This window comes from Mesoplodon bidens, assembly GCF_964165515.1.
Source record: "Mesoplodon bidens genome assembly, chromosome: 4".
In the NCBI taxonomy this organism is placed as follows: Eukaryota; Metazoa; Chordata; class Mammalia; order Artiodactyla; family Ziphiidae; genus Mesoplodon; species Mesoplodon bidens.
Window position 1 is genome coordinate 27284289 of NC_138160.1, and position 19285 is coordinate 27303573.

The 19285-nt window shown below is 41.9% G+C and overlaps 2 protein-coding genes across 2 annotated transcripts in view; one reads left to right on the plus strand and one right to left on the minus strand.

Moving 5' to 3' along the window:
• PDZD2 (PDZ domain containing 2) overlaps positions 1–19285 on the plus strand; it is a gene marked incomplete at its 5' end in the record, with an annotated part of 246289 nt that overhangs the window by 179884 nt on the left and 47120 nt on the right. The window contains 2 exons of the mRNA XM_081233372.1: positions 10113–10224; positions 17240–17385. Coding sequence (XP_081089498.1) covers positions 10113–10224; positions 17240–17385 — 258 coding nt within the window. The remainder of the gene's footprint in view (positions 1–10112; positions 10225–17239; positions 17386–19285) is intronic.
• GOLPH3 (golgi phosphoprotein 3) overlaps positions 1–19285 on the minus strand; it is a 274985-nt gene that overhangs the window by 143751 nt on the left and 111949 nt on the right. The window lies entirely within an intron of this gene.

The following is a 19285-nucleotide window of genomic DNA, read 5'->3' on the forward strand; positions in this document are numbered from 1 at the left end:
GCTCTGCGTGCTGCGGGGGGTGGGGGGGAGAGTTTTACTTTTCAGCTTTACTGTTTTCTTCTTCAGTCCTGACTTAGTCTCTTTGTTGGAACGCAGTGAGTCTAGCGTAGCAGGAGATTTGTGTTTTAATTTCTGCAGTCAACTCACAGGCTTCTTGCTACATTGGGCTGATTTATTGTTGTTCCCGTTCCCTTTTTCTGAATGGTTATTCATTCCCAGCGCTGGCCTCTGATGGCCATCTGGTTCTCCTTTGGTCACTCGAACATTTGCCCCAGAGATTTGGAAAATGAGCTTCCTCTGGAAGCCTAAAAATAAGCTTAGTGTGACTGAAGCATGAGAGAGAAATCACCACCCTCCCCTGTCCTGTTGGAACGAGCCAACGTGGCTTCCTAGGGATTTGGAGCTTGGATGTCTTCTGTTACATCTGCAGATTTTTTTGTTTCAAGTGTTGGGAACCGTAAAACCATGGCATGAGCTGGGTGCAACCAGTCCTCCTGCAGTTTTCCTTGGGATCGGATGTTCTTGCTCAATGGAAATAGTTGGAAATAAAAGCCATACTTTGCATGGTTTGTTTGTAAGGCTTCAAGGGTTAGCTGAGAAAGATGATGCTTAGGAGTTAAGCATTATGTTAGTCACAGTGTGTTCAAGGAGATCTCATAAAGGCTTTGGACAGCAGTTATAGGATATTTCTAAGTACTAGAGTTTTAGTTTGGACACTGGGGGGGCCTGTCTCATGAGTAATGATGGTTTGCTCCCCACCTCCAGAGGACTAAAATTTGCCAGAAGCTAAAACTCACCCCCTATGCTGTTTCTCATCCAAAATTATTTCTAGCCACATTGTCCAGTGCAGCTTTTCAGAGGCTCTGCAATGAGATAAAATGTCAACATAGTAATGATATTCAAACAATTAAAATACCAACAAATTCAAATCCCTTTGCAAGTCATAATCCAAAGATGTTCAAATCTAAAACAATTACATCCAAACTTAAATTTCCTTGACCTTTTGAGTTAAAAACCAAAGTACTTAATGGCCTCCTTTGATCATTCCGATTTCTTGTTTTGTTCCATCTTAGAAAAATGACGTACTTGATGCTGGGTGCTGGGTGGAGATGGTTCCTGTTCGCCATCTGCAGACTGGGCTGTCTTCTACTGTAACAAATATGGCTGTTTCAGCTCCAAGAAAGTTGAATTTGTTCAACAGCATGTCTCTTGTGTGCTTTACTTTTTAGTGAAATGTAAATGAACAAAGAATAAATGGAGCCATAATGGTCTTAAGTCGTTGGCCCCACACCCTTGACATGTTAAAAAAAGGAACCAATTCCTAACCCCTGGACAGTTGTCCCAGGCAAAATTTTGTTCCCGGGATCTTATTTAATTTTGCCAAAGACCCCTTCAAGAGCTGAAAAAAGTCTGAGGTTTTTACACTACAGTTTCATGGATGCTGGTAGAAGACATGAGATTCCTGGGTCAGAGACAAATGACTTTATTACTCATGGCACAGCAAGTAACTTTTGGCTTTCTCTAATCCCAGTTTAGGATTCAGTCTCAGTTTAGAGCTTCCTGTTTGCATAATTCCCACTCCCCCCGCCTATGGAAGTGAAGCAGAGGGCCTCAGATAGATGCATACACAGTGGATTTGCTTCACAGCTGGGAACCCTGAACTTAGGCAACCTGAATCTTTTATGATGGGCTAGAAGCAAACTTGATGGCCCTTTGCTCCAGAAAGAGACATGATTATACTGGACAGTGAACAAACGAGGCCCTCCTTCTGAGACACTATCTCTAACCTTCAAGGCTGTTCATCCAACATCCTTGAAAAGAGAGATAATCCAGAGTAGAAACAGCCTATGCCCCTGTTCACAAGCCACACAGAAATGGGAGAGACCCATGGAGAATGGTCTCCCAAGGCTATAACACAGACTCAGTAATAGCAAGTAAAAAATATTCTTGGCTTTTCTTAAAAAGATACCAGTCAGTCTGTAGCAGTTGTTTGGAGTCTATGACCATGAATTTAAACCCAGTGGCAAGAATCTACCTCCCAGGCTGGGTGGAGGAGAATCAACCTGGTCCTGCTTAAAGTGCTTTTCATTTCTATTCAAAAGCTTCTTGATTTGCATTTATACTTTGAGATGAAAGCGAAGGCCTCCCTGATGTACTGCGTTGGGTGTGGACTGTACCTCTGCCAGAGGTTCAGTTCTCAAGAGCAGACATTTTCAGTCCTGGGCCTCCTTTTCCATCTCCACTGCCTCTTGGCATAGACGTGCTTAGCCTGGAGGAAGCTGCATCTCTCCTCCCCAGTTTACTCATCTGGAAAAACACCCTCTGCAGGTTCATGAACCAAACCTGCTGTCAAGGGTTCTGAAGCTTCTGTCCTAATGAGCTGGTAAAGGCTAATACCTCTGCCACCTGCTCCATGAGATTTGTTTTTCCTCAGGTTTTGAATATTCCAGGGGTCGAGCAGCACTGCTTTCTGCTATGTTTAGGGGGGCAGGCAGTAATTGGATCTGCCTCTAGTGGTTCACATCTGCCTCCTTTGGGAAAGACTCACTTACGTTTCTGTTTAACCTTTCTTCTTTCTCTGAAAGACTCCTGTCTTCTTTCATGGCCCTGCTTGCTGAATCAGTGTGCCATTTTTACTTCTCCTTTGCTTTCTGACTCAGATTTTTTTTCTAAAATACTCTTCTAGATTCTGTTGTATTAAAAAAAAAAAAAGAACAACAACAAAAAAAGAAATAGATTCTGTTGCATGGGGCCCATCATTGTGAAAGAGATAGAATCAATGAGGCTTCTGTTTACTAATGTATCTATTGTTCTAGTGCATCTTGACCACCACCACCTCTGAGTTGGCTAATTCCACCCAGGAAGTATTCTCCCATCAGACCAACATCAAGTTCTGGCTTACTACCATCCTGCCTGGCTCGCCTTTGGGATGCCTATTTCCTTCTTTATAGTCCTAACTTCATTTATTTCCCAGGCCACTGCTTTTAGGGAGAAAAAAAAACCTTTGTCCCTTTAAAATTTACCCAGAAATTGTTTGACTCTTCCTGGTCTTCCTCACCCCTCACCTTTGAATCTGTCCAGACATTCAGACCCCTCTTGGTACAGCCGTACCAAGTCCTCTTGCTCAAACTCTTCATCTGCAGTTTATAAATCACATCTCTCATTGTTTTCTGGGCCTGGGATCCCCATGGGGGAGTCATTGCATTGTGTTCTCTGTGGTTCTGCCTCCCTTCCTCAGTTGGATTTCCTTAGGTCCCAGTCACCCCCTCTAAACTAGGAATAACCAGTGTCTCCCACTTTTGTGACGCCCATTTTCAGAGTAGTAGTCAGGAGGTGGCACATCTCTTTTCCTTATACACCGTGCTGCCCTTGACCTCACAGTCTCCTCTCCCCTTACGTCTGTCCAGTCTGTCATCTAAGATCTCATCTTTCCTTCTAAGGACTTAGCTCTCCTCCTTCAGCTAACATCGTGTTCTCTTTATTTTTTTCTCTTCCATTGCTCTTATTCTGATGGTAAGACCAGAGTGTGTTCTCAAATCCTCCTTGGTGTCCTGGGCAAACCTGATTTTTAAAAACGAAGTGCTCCAGGCACATGCCTTTAAAATTGCCTTCTCAGCTGTTAGGTTTGCAGTAATTTTAGGGAGTTTTCTTCTCCTCTTGAATCCAGGAAGGTGGCATATTCTCTTTGGGTGCCCATTTGTTTTGCTTTATTCATTAATTAAATCTGCTACCTTTCTGTAGGTATGAAGTTGAAATGGATATCTCTGCAGTCGAGTGGTATAATCATAGTCAATGTAATCATCAAAGCTAGAGGCATCCTGAGATCTAGTGGGGAGAAAGCTTGAGGGCTGTTTTTTTTTCTATTTCCACTAAACCTTCACTATACCCCTATGATACACATTAGGTGCACCACTCGTACCCTCAAGCACATTCTTATTTAATCCTCATGATAACCCTATAAGATAATTACAAGGGAATTTTAACCCTTTAAAAATAAATAGTATCATTAAAAAAAGATACTATTTTAGAAAAAATACTACTTTAAAAAATCAAAGAACTGCCTCTGACATCAATGCCCTGTTAATATATTATGGGTACAACACATGTGACAACCTATGGTACATGTAAACTTCATTATACTTTTTTTTTTAGCATTTTTATTGGAGTATAATTGCTTTACAATGGTGTGTTAGTTTCTGCTTTTTAACAAAGTGAATCAGCTATACATATACATATATCCCCATATCCCCTCCCTCTTGCGTCTCCCTCCCACCCTCCCTATCCCACCCCTCTAGGTGGTCACAAAGCACTGAGCTGATCTCCCTGTGCTATGTGGCTGCTTCCCACTAGCTATCTATTTTACATTTGATAGTGTATATATGTCCATGCCACTCTCCCACTTTGTCACAGCTTACGAACCCCCCTCCTCGTATCCTCAAGTCCATTCTCTACATCTGCGTCTTTATTCCCGGCCTGCCCCTAGGTTCTTCAGAACCGTTTTTTTTTTTTTAGATTCCATATATATGTGTTTTTGTTTTTCTCCTTCTGACTTACTTCACTCTGTATGACAGACTCCAGGTCCATCCACCTTACTACAAATAATTCAATTTCGTTTCTTTTTATGGCTGAGTAATATTCCATTGTATATATGTGCCATATCTTCTTTATCCATTCATCTTTCGATGGACACTTAGGTTGTTTCCATGTCCTGGCTATTGTAAATAGAGCTGCAGTGAGCATTGTAGTACGTGACTCTTTTTGAATTATGGTTTTCTCAGGGTATATGCCCAGTAGTGGGATTGCTGGGTCGTATGGTAGTTCTATTTTTACTTTTTTAAGGAACTTCCATACTGTTCTCCATAGTGGCTGTATCAAGTTACATTCCCACCAACAGTGCAAGAGGGTTCCCTTTTCTCCACACCCTCTCCAGCATTTATTGTTTGTAGATTTTTTGATGATGGCCATTCTGACCAGTATGAGGTGATCCCTCATTGGAGTTTTGATTTGTATTTCTCTAAGGATTAGTGATGTTGAGCATCCTTTCATGTGTTTGTTGGCAATCTGTATATCTTCTGTGGAGAAATGTCTATTTAGGTTTTCTGCCCATTTTTGGATTGGGTTGTTTGTTTTTTTGATATTGAGCTGCATGAGCTGCTTGTAAATTTTGGAGATTAATCCTTTGTCAGTTGCTTCATTTGCAAATATTTTCTCCCATTCTGAGGGTTGTCTTTTGGTCTTGTTTATGGTTTCCTTTGCTGTGCAAAAGCTTTGAAGTTTCATTAGGTCCCAGTTGTTTATTTTTGTTTTCATTTCCATTTCTCTAGGAGAAGGGTCAAAAAGGATCTTGCTGTGATTTATGTCATACAGTGTTCTGCCTGTGTTTTCCTCTAAGAGTTTTATAGTGTCTGGTCTTACATTTGGGTCTTTAATCCATTTTGAGTTTATTTTTGTGTATGGTGTTAGGGAGTGTTCTCATTTCATTCTTTTACATTGGGTCCAGTTTTTCCAGCACCACTTATTGAAGAGGCTGTCTTTTCTCCATTGTATATTCTTGCCTCCTTTATCAAAATAAGGTGACCATATGTGCATGGGTTTATCTCTGGGCTTTCCATCCTGTTCCATTGATCTATATTTCTGTTTTTGTGCAAGTATACTTTATATACACTTCCTGTGCTTGTAGTTCATACGGAGAGTGGGACAGAGGTTTCTACAATTGCTAATTAAAATACCTTTATTCTGAATAGAGAGTAGCCTGATGATAACAACTCTCCCGTATTCTTTGGCTGATGGGCTACTTTAGTGTAACTGGGAGCCTCCATTCTCCATCTCTGGAGTAAGGCTGGGAGAGCAGGGAGGAGTGGGGAGATTCCAGCTCAGTCCTGAGGCTCCTTTGAAGGCTGGTTCTGTTTGGAGCAGGGCAGTGGTGAATTACAGAGGCCCATACTCTATTCCACTTGCATAACCTGGGCTTTTATGAATTCTCTAAAGTTTGTCTAGGTCATTCCTGACTCCTTGGAACCTCCCTCAAAATCAGATCCACTCTTACCTGTGTCATCACTTCCAACTCTTTGGGCCATTTCTTACACCACTGCTTCAGCCTTACCTTCATTCCCACTTCCAGAGTTCCTCTGTCTCCTGGGCCTTTGTGGGAGGTCTGTGTGCAAACTGAGTTGCTTTGGGGCTTTCTCCAACTCCCGTTTAGGATTCAGCTTTCCCAAGGGAGATGTATGACCTCACATTTGCTTACTGGTTTCCAGAATTTTGTTGCTCTTGTCATCTATTCTCTTTGTGGGATTATGTCTTTTGTTTATTCCCCATCATTTTAGGTATTATGTCTTTCGATGTTCTCCATCATTTTAGGGTGGTTACAAGAGGGAAATCTGCCATCTTTAATCAAAAGACTATATCGTTTAATTCTTAATTCAAGCCCTAGTTTTCAAACGACAACATTAGAACTCAAAGAGGTTGACAAACGTGCCTAAATTGCTACTAAATGGTGCAACCAGGATTTATGCCCAGGATTCTCAACCACACTCCCCTACCACCTTGCTATAAAAACAGAAGCTAGAGATTCTTCTTCACTGAGAGAGAATCTCATAGGTTATAGGTGTGGAAAACTGTACAAATAGAGAGGCTCTAAACCTGGAAATTGGCAAATTATATTAGATTCCATTAATATAATGGCATTGTTATGTGACACGTGAATTGGAAATTGCTGATGAATAATAGATTATATCAACTGTTTCTCTGAACCAAAGACCTTCTAGGAGAACTTTCTGCACATTTCACTTTAGAACAACTAAAATGACATCATTTCCAGAACAGTTTGATTTGTTCTGCATGTCTGAAAAAAAAAAAAAAAAGTACAGCAAAGGGTCTTTCTTACAGTGTGGACATTTTCAGACAATAGTCATAAAACTGAAGCGAGGTTCACTGTAATCAAACTGCACTTCATATGTTGCTACTTCCTGAAATAATCTGGAACTAATATATCTAAGCAACCTACTTCCTGTTCATTGAGTTATAAGCCACCTAAAACCATGACAGACTGTTTTTTTGTTACAAGAGGAAATGGTTCCGTTTAAATTCAGAACCTTTTGATAACGTGGTCAGGAGGTTCTGAAATAAGATTTCACTTCTGCCTCAAGCTCATCAGTGCGCCCTTTGCCAAGCTTTGAGATATCTCTGGGTCCATTCTGATTGATTTTAGCTTTTAGCTACAGGCTTTCAGTAGTTATGTAACATACACCATCTTGAGTGTAAAATTTCTTTGGTATAATCTTTTGGTATTTTATAGATCATAGAAACCAAATCATGTCATTCTTTGGTGCATTTCAGGATTTAAAAAAAGAAAATATTGTTTCTTAAGGCTGTGGTTCTTTCTTCTAAACCACCTCCCCAGATTCAAACAATCAAAGAGTTTACAGCATTCATGTGTGCGTCATAAAGATTTCAGATTCGACATAGAGCATGTAAAGCTCTTGTAAAACTCTACACCACTCATTTTGTACGCTCTTCACATATAATCTATCCTAGATCCTGGGTATGTGTTGTAAAGAAAAGGGTGTTACTTTAGGGTCTCAGTCTATTTCCTCATCTGTCAAGTGGAGATAATATTATTTACCTTGAGACATATTTGCTGTGCAAATTAAATGAAAAAAAATCGAGGTGAACGAACTGTACAGTACAGTATTGATCATCCAAAGTGTTAACTTAATTGAAAAGCATCTCAGGTTGGAGGTGGGAAATAGACTGGTAATACCTGAAGCTAGAAATCCAGAGACTGAATGTGAAGTCGCAGCCTCTCCTGTAGGAGTTGGGAAGCCTCGGACAGGCCGCTTTCCTTCTGTGAGTGCTTCTGTCATCTCCAAAATGTCTCTGACTGTGTGCAGACCTGGGGCTGTGCTGGAAAACTGGAGCACAGAGTGGAAGGAGGAAACCTCACAGGTCCAGAAACGGTGGGCTGGGGTTGCTATCCTCCCTTGGCACAAGAGCTTCTCAGTCAGCCTTTCTGATGGTCTGAGACTTGACCGCTATGTAGTAAACCACCCATGTAATGGGCATCAGAGGCGGTAATGACTACCAAACCGAGGAATACCTTTCTCTGGGAGCCTGGGTCAGGCGTTGTAACCGGGAAGAACCAGGAATTATACTCCGTCTCCATCAATTGCTGTTTACAGTCTGGAGACAGATTCTTTCCATAAAGTTTTTAAGCCAAGCAAAGGAGAGGCCCTGAGGCTTCTCTCTGGATTATTCCTATTTGCATGTCTCCTTCTGTGCCCCCGATCCCTGGCGTGTCTCCAAGAGGCTTCTTTTGTACTGTGTATGAATTAATGCCCCAGTTTGGTGTTGGGAAAGATGTCCCTCTAGAGAATCTCTAAAATCACCCTCAGGATTCCATTCTTGCCTTTACTTCATAATTTAAACCTGGAGGCCTGCCAATCCCGGACGTTGTAATAGGAATTCACCAAATTTATCTTTGTTTTATATATCAAGATTAATTTGTTTTCCCAATGCCTCTTCCTCAATTTGCCTACATCTCCTCATTTCTCAGAATTTTTCTTTTTCTTCTTTCTCATCCCAAAAGATACTTGAACTTGAGGGGGATGGGGGAAGCTTCCAGATCTTTTATATTACATATAAGAGTTAGCTATAAACAATTACCTCTTAAAAAGGGGGCTTACCTGGGAGATTACTCTTACTGCTTACTTTATACGTTTTCATAAACTGAATTTGATATACAAGGTATAACTTTTATTATCTGTTAAAATTCAGGGTTTTTTTTCTTTACATTATAATTACAAGACTCTCCAATGACTGCTAAGTGGTAAAGGATATCATCTATGTCTTTTTAAAGGACATATGTGTTCCTTAGTGTGAATCTTACCCATTTTAATTAATATGACTTTTTTTCTCCAGAACCTCAAAGGAGAATAAAATTTCAAATGAGAAGGCTCATTTGTTTGATGTATCTCCTAAGTTTTATACATGTAAATTTACCCCCCAGATATTTTTATAACCACATAAGTCTCCTTCTCCTCTCTAGTAAGCATAGCTCTTCTTAGCATGTTGGGCTTTTCTCAGATGGAGGACCAAGGGGCCTTGGGGTCAAGCTTTTTGCATAACCTCTTGGTGTCTGATAATGTAGACATACAACTTACAGACGTGTGGGCTGACTTCATAGATGCCTCTGTGTGTCCTGGGTGGTGCTTGATTCTGGAAGGTATTTAATCAGTACTCAGGAGTGTTAAAAAACAAAATTCAACCAAGTAAATTGGAAGATCTAATTGGCTTTATTCAGCAATTCATGTCTCGGGCAGCATCGCCTCTAGAAAAGAGAAAGGCACTCTGAAGAGTTGTACAAAATGGAAGGTTTTATAGGCGGACAGAGGGTGGGGCTGAAGTTACAAGGCTGGATTCTTTCAGACAAGATTACCGTCCCTCAAAGAAAAATGGGGTTTCAGGCAGATTACCTCACTGACCAGGAGATTCCTGGCTAACTGGTTTAAATTCTACTCCTGGGAGAGGCTGGAACTGCAGTTCCTTTAGGTATGAAGTCTTGGTGGGGCTTAGCACAAGCAACTCCATTTTGGGGCTGTTGTTTCTTTTTAATGGGAGTGTAACACATGGAATATCTGGTTGACCCAGGGTGTAGTTATTTGGCTGCCACCAAATCAAGGCTTTACTGTATTTTAAGAATTTTAGAATTGAATTTAAAATTTCTGGTTTAATAATTGTTGTAGTTTGTACTGTAGGGAAAAGCACGGGCCCACCAGTCAGGGGACCTGCAGTCTACTTGTGGCTTTGTGACCACCTGGGTGACCTTGATCAACACACTTTCTCAAGAAACAAAATGGCCCCATGGGCCCTTTCCAGTTTGAAACCTCCCTGATTCTATGCTGTGCAGTGAAATGCATGCCGGGGAGGAACTTGTCAGTGTGAGGCTGTGTGGTTCCAGGTTATCTGAAGGGCTGTGCTCTGATCCCATGAACTTTTTTCTCATGTGACGCCTGTATTGCTGCTGCTTGAGACTGAGATAATGTCTCAGAGGAGATGGCAGAAGTGGCCGCAGGCTAGCCTCTCCCATCAGCTCTGTGCTTTCTGCATTTCAGATGCCTAGGACAGAGGACCCCCAAGATGCATGCGGTCCGGAGGAATCCAAGGGGCCCTTGGAAAGTCCGAAACAAGGAAGCAGTAAAATGAAGCTCAAGAGTCGTCTTTCAGGTATGTGGACTCTTTGCCTGATACACCTGCCTGAAATGGAGCTTCCAGCCTCAGGAGTTCAGGAAGATAAAGTCATTTGCAGGATGAGCTCTTTTTTTCCTTAAAACCTCCAAATTCTTTTTCCTTTTGATGGTGCATGCCCCAGGCATAACAACCACCTTCAGCCTGGCTGCCCACGTCAGTATTTTTATTTGAGTCATAATGAAATGAATGTCAACATCTCTGTTTGCTTCTGCTTAAACATAAATTTCCTGTAGTGTTTGGTTCATTTACTTCAACAGGACTTAAGGTGACCCTTTCACTGTGGAATACTCCTGATGGCCTATCTTTCCAACAAACATACCTCTTCCTCAAACCCCTGGTCCGTGGGAACCTGGGGCAAAGAGCTATTTATTTAGTAACAAATCTGCATCTCAACTAAATGGGGTAGGGGAGGGGGGAAATAGGATGGAGGTGTAGTTTTTGTAACAGATAGATTTGACATTTCCTGGGCACATCATAGCAGCTGGCCTAGGCCCTGAGAGAGAAAGTCAGAGGCTGTGTGGGGGGACTTTTGTGGGTCTGAGGCACTTTAGCCTTGATAGGCTCTTTCTATAGAAAGAGAGGGAAAAAACCCGCAAATTATATTTCATGGCTGCACTGGTATAAAAATACAAGCTGGATTCATTATCATCTATTAATTACTATTATGTTCATTTTTTTTCTCCTGAATTTAAAAGAAATCAAAACATTTTTGTGGGCCCCTAGAGGTGGCATGGGCCCTCAGCAATGTGTCTGCTGGTCTCATGGAGAAATCACCCCTGGCTACCCAGCTGTGAAAGACATCTGGTCTAGCAGGAAAAGCAACCGTTTGGAAGCTTGGTGGAATCAAGTTTACCCCTCAGGTGTTTTTTTTTTTTTAATGCGGGCCTCTCACTGTTGTGGCCTCTCCCGTTGCGGAGCACAGGCTCCAGACGCGCAAGCTCCGCGGCCATGGCTCACGGGCCCAGCCGCTCCGCGGCATGTGGGATCCTCCCAGACCGGGGTACGAACCCGTGTCCCTCGCATCGGCAGGCGGACTCCCAACCACTGCGCCACCAGGGAAGCCCTACTTCCCAGCTCTTGAGTTACCTTATCACCTCGGGCTGGTTACTTAACCTCCCTGAACCTCCACTCCCTCGCCTGAAAAAGGAGATTATCATCCTGACTTTGAAAGGTTGAAAGAGACAAAAAACACACATAAAAGCACGTACGTAGTACAAAGCATGGTGTATCGCCATCCCCCACTATGTCAGTTTCATCTTCCTGCCACCTCTGGCTGCCAACCAAGAGCATCTCCAACCCACATTGCCTGCCCCCTACTGTTCTCAGGTAAGGTGGCAGGTTTAGGACCATCAAATACATCCATTAAAAAAAAAAAAAAACAGGGCTTCCCTGGTGGCGCAGTGTTTGAGAGTTCGCCTGCCAATGCAGGGGACATGGGTTCGTGCCCCGGTCTGGGAGGATCCCACATGCTGCGGAGCGGCTGGGCCCGTGAGCCATGGCCACTGAGCCTGCACATCCGGAGCCTGTGCTCCGCAACGGGAGAGGCCACAACAGTGAGAGGCCCGCGTACCACAAAAACAAACAAACAAAACAACTCAGTAACAAAATGAATTGCTTTGTATTTGTAATCAGAATAATTAGGTAGTGTCTATCTGACTGAGTGTTAGGATATGGGTTTGTGACAAAAAGCAGTGTGATGACCAGAGGCTGATAAGACTAGAGAGGAAGGTCATGTTGATGGTCCTCACATGGAGAGAACGACCAGCTTCTCTTCAGCCCCGAGGAACAACTGAGAGAAATGCATCTAAATCCTATGTGTGTTTGCGGTGCGGAAGGAGGTCCTTAGGTCAGCTGTCTGATCAGCACCTTATAAACAGTTCCCAGGGGAGGGTCATAGAGCTCTGGGGAAATACAGGGACCTTTGAAACCAGTGCAGTCACATTCCTCATTTTATGGATGTGACCAGAGAAGTTAAGGGGATCCCAAAGGTCACTCATTCAGTCTGCCTTCCCGACAGAGTTCTTCCTACCCACCCCTTGGCTTCCTGAGGAACTTGGAGAGAATCCCATTCCCCAGTCTGGGGCTTTACAGATACAGATGTGGGGAGGGGATCCTAGCTGACGAGCTTCCAGATCTATGATTCTCCATGTTCGTACTATTAATTTAGAATGTGCAGGACATTCGGCTGAGTAGTAAATCCAGAACTGGCTACTGTTTGCCACAAATGGATGCCACCCTCTCTTCCTGTGTTTTTCCTAGACATCCAAGGCCATAACAAGGAAATATAGTAGAACAAGCACATGCACAAAGTCAGGAAGAACTGTGTGCAATTCCCAGCCCTGCCGTTACTGGCTGTGTGACCTGGGACAGGTGACTTAAGTTCTTTGGGTCTCAGATTTTTCACCTGTAAGATGAGGGTTATAATTGCAAATCAATGTGAATGCCTTCTAAATGCTGGGCCTTGTTGAGAGATCCAGTTGAGCGAATGTATATGGTACCGCCACTCCAAACTGCGGCAGCAGTGGGCCCTCACCGCATGGTAGCTGCCACTGTTATGACTGTCATCATTCATATCACATTCATCACTGTCATTTTCATTATCATCGTTCTCGCTCCCTCTCAAGAGGGGAAGATGCTTGAATGGGTTCAGATAGGAAGATTCTCAAGAACTTGCAGGTCATGATAAGGCACGAACAAGAGGTATGAAGACTGAAATCTCTCTGACTTGTGATACTGGGGGAGACATCCAGAGGATGCAAGATAAAGGATGGCCGGTACATTGGCGGGTCTTGGTAGAACACAGGAGGAGGAAACCCGGGGTCTAGACTTGGGGCAAAATGCGTGAGAAATACTTAGGGACGATGGGGAAAAGAATTGGTTAGAGAAGTTTTTGGCAACTGTTTTTCTGCCTCAGCTATCTGAAAGATCCAATAATCCAACAGAAACAACGATTCAGTCCAGCAGAGAGATTTGGGGGAAGGAGATTCTTGGCATGGGAGGTGATGGTGTGGGCAAAATTGGGTAAAACTTCAAGTGATAGTTATACGTTTCCCAGTTTGGGAAAGGATGTGGGTAGAGGCCAAATCCTTTGAGGATCAGCAGGCTAGAGCAATGAATTCATGTAGCAGGATAGTGGGAGCTCAGACTGGAAAAGTAGTTTGGAGGCACGTTAAAGAGGCTTAAGGAATTGGTTCTCCATTCAGTGCTTTGAAATATGTTCAGTCTAAAGACATTTGAATGCAGGAGATTTTAATGTGATCGCCTCCTAATTTCTGTGTCCTGTAAACCTGGATATTTATTTCATATTTTCTTAAGCGAGTCACTCTGGTATTCACATATCAGTATATTATCTACAGACACTACCGTATGTGGTTTCTCTTCTATCAATGGCAAGTGCTTCCCTGTCAGCTCAAAAGGAATTTTCTTCTAATAAATCTTTTTCAGATGAGTAAGCATGCCAAGATAGATTAATCTGGTCATGAATTATTAAGTCATGAATTATTAAGGAGGTTCTGTAAAGAGTTTCCAGCCATTTCCACTAAGATTTTGGCCAGTCTGGCTCCAAAATGACTAAAGCTGTTTCATGGAACATTTTTCCTGATATTCTAACCAGAGTTTTCTTTACTTCATACCTCCTTTTTTGCCAGCAAGGTCCCTTTTAACTTTTGTATTTTTGATTTATCCATGTTAATGCCTTAGGTTTGTGAAAATGAAAATTTTTCTTTTGATTGCAAAGGAATTTCAGGTGTTTGAAAACCTGAAATTTGTATCACAAAGTTAATATGTAGCTTTTGAAAAACCAGGCTTTTAGTGATGTCCATTATAATATAACTGTATCAGCCCTGTTCTAACTTTTCATCACTATTAAAAACTCATCAATATATTGTATATTTTTAAAAGAGTACAGAATCATCTTGTTTTATTCCATGAAAAACTTTCTGAGAAATATTTAGATAAATTGAAATTTTAAGTCATCAAATGAAATATTACATAGTCTAGGAGAATTTGATATTTCAAAGAATCTATGTGTATATATAGTTATATACACAAACACATATATATACATGGCTCTCCGCATATATATAGTATATAATAAACATCATAATATGATTATAGCTACATTCAATATAATTGATCCATCATTTAAAATTAAAGTCCCTTAAACCCTCATACACTGTTGGTGGGAATGTAAACTGGTGTAGCCACAATGGAAAACAGTATGGTGGTTTCTCAAAAAACTAAAAATAGAACTACCATATGAACAACCAATTCCACTTCTGGGTATATATATTTTAAAAAACCTAATACACTAATCCAGAAAGATACACGCACCCGTGTTCACAACAGCATTATTTACAATTGCAAGATATGGAAGCAACCTGAATGTTCATCAGCAGATGAATGGATAAGGAAGATGTGTGTATATATACAATGGACTATTACTCAGCCATAAAAAAGAACTAAATAATGGCATTTGCAGCACCATGGATGAACTTGGAGGGTATTATGCTAAGTGAAACAAGTCAGACAGAGAAAGAGAAATACTGTATGATAACACTTATATGTAGAAGCTAAAAAATATGACCAACTAGTGCATATAACAAAAAAAGAAGCAGACTCACAGATATAGAGAACAAACTAGTGGTTACCATTGGGGAGAGGGAAGTGGAGAAGGGGCCATAGGGGTAGGGGATTAAGAGGTACAAACTATTAGGTATAAAATAAGCTACAGGGATATATTGTACAACACAGGGAATATAGCCAATATTTTATAATAACTATGAATGGAATATAACCTTTAAAAACTGTGATTCACTATATTGTACATGTGTACTTTATATTATACATCAACTATACTTCAATAAAAAATAAATTAAAATTTTTAAAAAGATTAAAGTCCCTTAAACTATCTTATTTTAAAATAGTGTATAATATAAACTAAGTATGATAAAGATGTCTTTAAAAATCATTACTATAATGATTTCTTAAACAAGACACAAGTACTAACCATAAAGGGAAAATATATGTTGTTCTACATTAAAATTATGAACTTCTGTTCATCAAAAAATACCGTTGAGGGCTTCCCTGGTGGCACAGTGGTTGAGAATCTGCCTGCTAATGCAGGGGACACGGGTTCGAGCCCTGGTCTGGGAGGATCCCACATGCCGCGGAGCAACTAGGCCCGTGAGCCACAACTACTGTGCCTGCACGTCTGGAGCCTGTGCTCCGCAACAAGAGAGGCCGCGATAGTGAGAGGCCCACGCACCGCGATGAAGAGTGACCCCCACTTGCCACAACTAGAGAAAGCCCTCGCACAGAAACAAAGACCCAACACAGCAAAAAAAAATTAATTAATTAATTAATTAATTAACTCCTACTCCCAACATCTAAAAAAAAAAAAACAATACCATTGAGAGAGTGAAAAGGCAAGTCACAGACATGGAGAAGATATTTGCAATACATAGATTCCACAAAGGATTCATATCTAAAATATATTAACAATAAAAAAAATAAAACTCCTGTAAATCAACAGAGAAATATCCAATAAAAGAATGAGCAAAGAAAAAAAATAATAAAATTTTCTAGTAGTCCAATTAAAAAAGTGAAAAAGAAAGGAATGAGCAAAAGACTTGAACAGCCTCTTTACAACCTTAAAAAAGAAAAACAGCCAATGAATACTTAAAAAGAAGCTCAATCTCACTAGTCCTCAGTGAAATGTAAATTATGAACCCCAGGGAAATACCATTATATATCCAGCAGAGTGGCTAAAAGTAGAAAGACTGACACTGCTAAGTGTGACAGGGAAGCGGAATAACAAGCACTCACACACCCTGGTGATCCTGCGTGGTGAAGGGGAACACATACCTGTAACCCAGCCACACCTCTCCTAGGTACATCCAACAGATAACGTCACAGAATGTCCAGTAACAGTGTATTCTAGATCGGGGTCAGCAAGCTACTGCCCACAGCTGTATTTGTATGGCCCACAGATAGAAATGCTTTCTACATTTTTAGTGCATTGTAAAAAAAATTTTAAAGAATGTGTGACTGAGACCATTTGTGACTCATAAAGCCTAAAACATTTACTATCTGGCCTTTACGGAAGAAGTTTGCTGACCCTTATTCTAGATCTGAAACTGGAAACAAATCAAATGTCCATCAGCAATAGAATGGATAAATAAATTGTGCTGTGTTTATACGATGAAATAGTATGCAGAAGGGAGATGAAGAAACCATTGGAATGCAGCAACATGATGGAATTTCACAAATCCTAAGAACGAGGAACCAGATACCAAAACAAACATACTGTATGTGTTCATTTATATCAAGTTTGAAAATAGGCAGAAGTGATCTGTGGTGTTAGAAGCTGGGATAATGGTTACCCTTGGGTGAGGGGGTTAGTGGCACAAAAGGGGACTTGGGGATCTGGTAATATTCTATGTCCTAGCCTGGATGTTGGTTATTGGCATATTCATTTTGTGAAGTTTCATGGAACTGTATGTACACTTAATGATTTCTGCCCATTTCTGTAAGTTGTTATACTTTAACTAAAAGTTTGTTTCAATAGTCATTGCTATACATGGAAAAAGGCATCCCCCAATCATGGAACTATACCAACCACAAAGTGATATTCCTCCAGCACTAAGAAGTCATCTGCTGATAGCATTCTCACTATTGTTTATTGCCTTATCAACCACAGCTACATCTTACTTGGATGAAACATATACATTGCCCTTTTTGAAGCTGTTCACTTCAAAATCGAGCACTTTCTTCAGAGTCTGGCATTATGGCCTCAGCACGCACCAAGCTTATGCAGAGCTTGATAGTTGAGTGCAGTGAGCTGGGTGCTTTGAAAGTATTGAAGTATTGGACACCAGGCCGTCTGAGTAACCATGAATGTGGGTGGAAATTAACAAGTTCATACCTATGCATGCTCTTAAGATTCTCTTCATTCTATATCAAGTCATGTTTTCTCCTCTGTTTTTTCAAGGGGGCGTGCACCGTCTAGAGTCTGTTGAAGAATATAATGAGCTGATGCTGAGAAATGGGGACCCCCGGGCCAGGATGTTGGAGGTCTCCCGAGACGGCCGGAAGCACTCTCTCCCCCAGCTCCTGGACTCGACGGGCACAGCACAGGTAGCGCAGCACCGTGGAGCCCCTGGCTTTCTTATCCAGTCACAGTTACTTGGTTAGGGATGGAAGAGCATGTTTCCAGCCCTAGGTCTCCAGGTTTTCTTTTATTCTCTCCGAGACAAGCAGGAGCTTCCGTGCTCTGAAGACCTGTCCATCTATGAGGGACAGGGGTATTCAGGACTAGAGATTTAGTATAGTCAGTGAGATCTATCCGGGGAGGCTAGAAGGAAGTAGTCAGCCTAATATTTGAAAATAGAAGAGAAGAAAAAAAACCTTGATCCTCTTTCTACTGTGTGTTTTGGAAACAAGAGCTGCTTTCAATGCCAGGAGACAATGGCGTGTCACGGTCTGTGGTGGGAACCACCGTCTCTTGTTTAGTGGGTGTGTCATGTGTCAGCATCGTCTGCTGGGTGGGTGGGTGCGGGGACGTGTGAGGGACGGAGGCGGTTGGGTGTGCCTACGCTGTGCCTGGGATCCTACCTGGTATACAGTCATGGCTCAAACAGCCAAGGTCAGAAGAGGCTGCCGAGAGGGGTGAGGAAGGTGGGAATGTTAATATTCCAGGGCCCATCCCCACCAGAGCTCGGGGCTCCACAACCCTGCTCAGGGTCTCCTCCTCAATTCCATCATCCTCAACCCAGTAGAAACTGGGTAGACGTCTCATAACCAAGTTGGAGGCAGGCTCAGTCTCTGGGGAACTTGTGGAGTGTCTTTGAGTCCTGGCACCATCAGCCAGAGCGCTCCAGAGGAGTCATTGGCATCTTGTCCCCAGGCCTGCAGTGAAGTAGAGATGGAGGGAGGAGGGTGTAGCAGTAGTGACACCTGTAGGTGCGTGGAGACTCAGATAGTTCTAAAAGTTCTACAAGACCTGGCTCAGGGCATCTGGGTTGGGCCCTTGCTTTTTGTGTCTCACCTTTTTACAGTTAGGACAACTGAATCTCAAAGAGGTTGAGTATTTGGCTCCAAGCAATGCACCAGAATCCCTGTGCAGGGAGTTTTGCTTGACCAATAAAATTAAAAAGTGCCCGTGTTGCAGAGGCAGCTGCTGATTAGGCTGTCTTGTGTTGAATCCCCCCAGTGGCAACTTGAATTGGGGCACCAAGCAAAAGCAGAGCAAAAAACTTGCATAGGGCCTGGTTAGAACTCCTCCAGACCCGTGCCTGGAGACAAGTCTGTGGCCTGTGCAGAATGATCCAATTGGATCAACAGAGGCAGGGGGAGATCAAGAAGTCATAGGAGAGCCGCGTTTCAGACGATTTGAGTTAGTGAGGAAGGTGAGAGCGGATCTGCTGCCATCATGGCCAAGGATGTCCAGCATTGAGGTGCTGATTTCCTAACTGACCCGCTGAGGAAACCTGACCGTATTTATAGCCCAGGAATACCTATTTCTTCTAACCAGGCTTCTAGGAGCCAGGAAGTACAGGCTAGTGAAGATTTTAAAGAAGAAACTTTTTTTTTTTTCCTCTTCAAGTTGTTCTTTCCCTTGTGTTCTCTTCTTATTTTCTGCCTTTTTTTTTCTCCCAGGATTCACCTTCCTTTCTTCCTTCCTTCCTTCCTTCCTTCCCCCCCCTCCTTTCTTTTCTTTCTTTTTCTTTCTCTCTTTCTCTTTCTTTCTTTCTTTCTTTCTTTCTTTCTTTCTTTCTTTCTTTCTTTCTCTCTCTCTCTCTCTCTCTTTCTTTCTCTCTTTCTCTCTTTCTCTCTTTCTCTCTTTCTCCCTTTCTCTCTTTCTCTCTTTCTCTCTTTCTTTCTTTTTCGTTCTTTCTTTCTTCTCTACCTCCACTAAAAAGTATTGTCTAGAATAGAGCTATCCAGTAAAGCTTTCTGCAGTGATGGAAATGTTTTATCTCTGTACTGCCCAATATGGTAGCCACATGTGTCTTTTAAGCACATGAAAAGTGGCTAG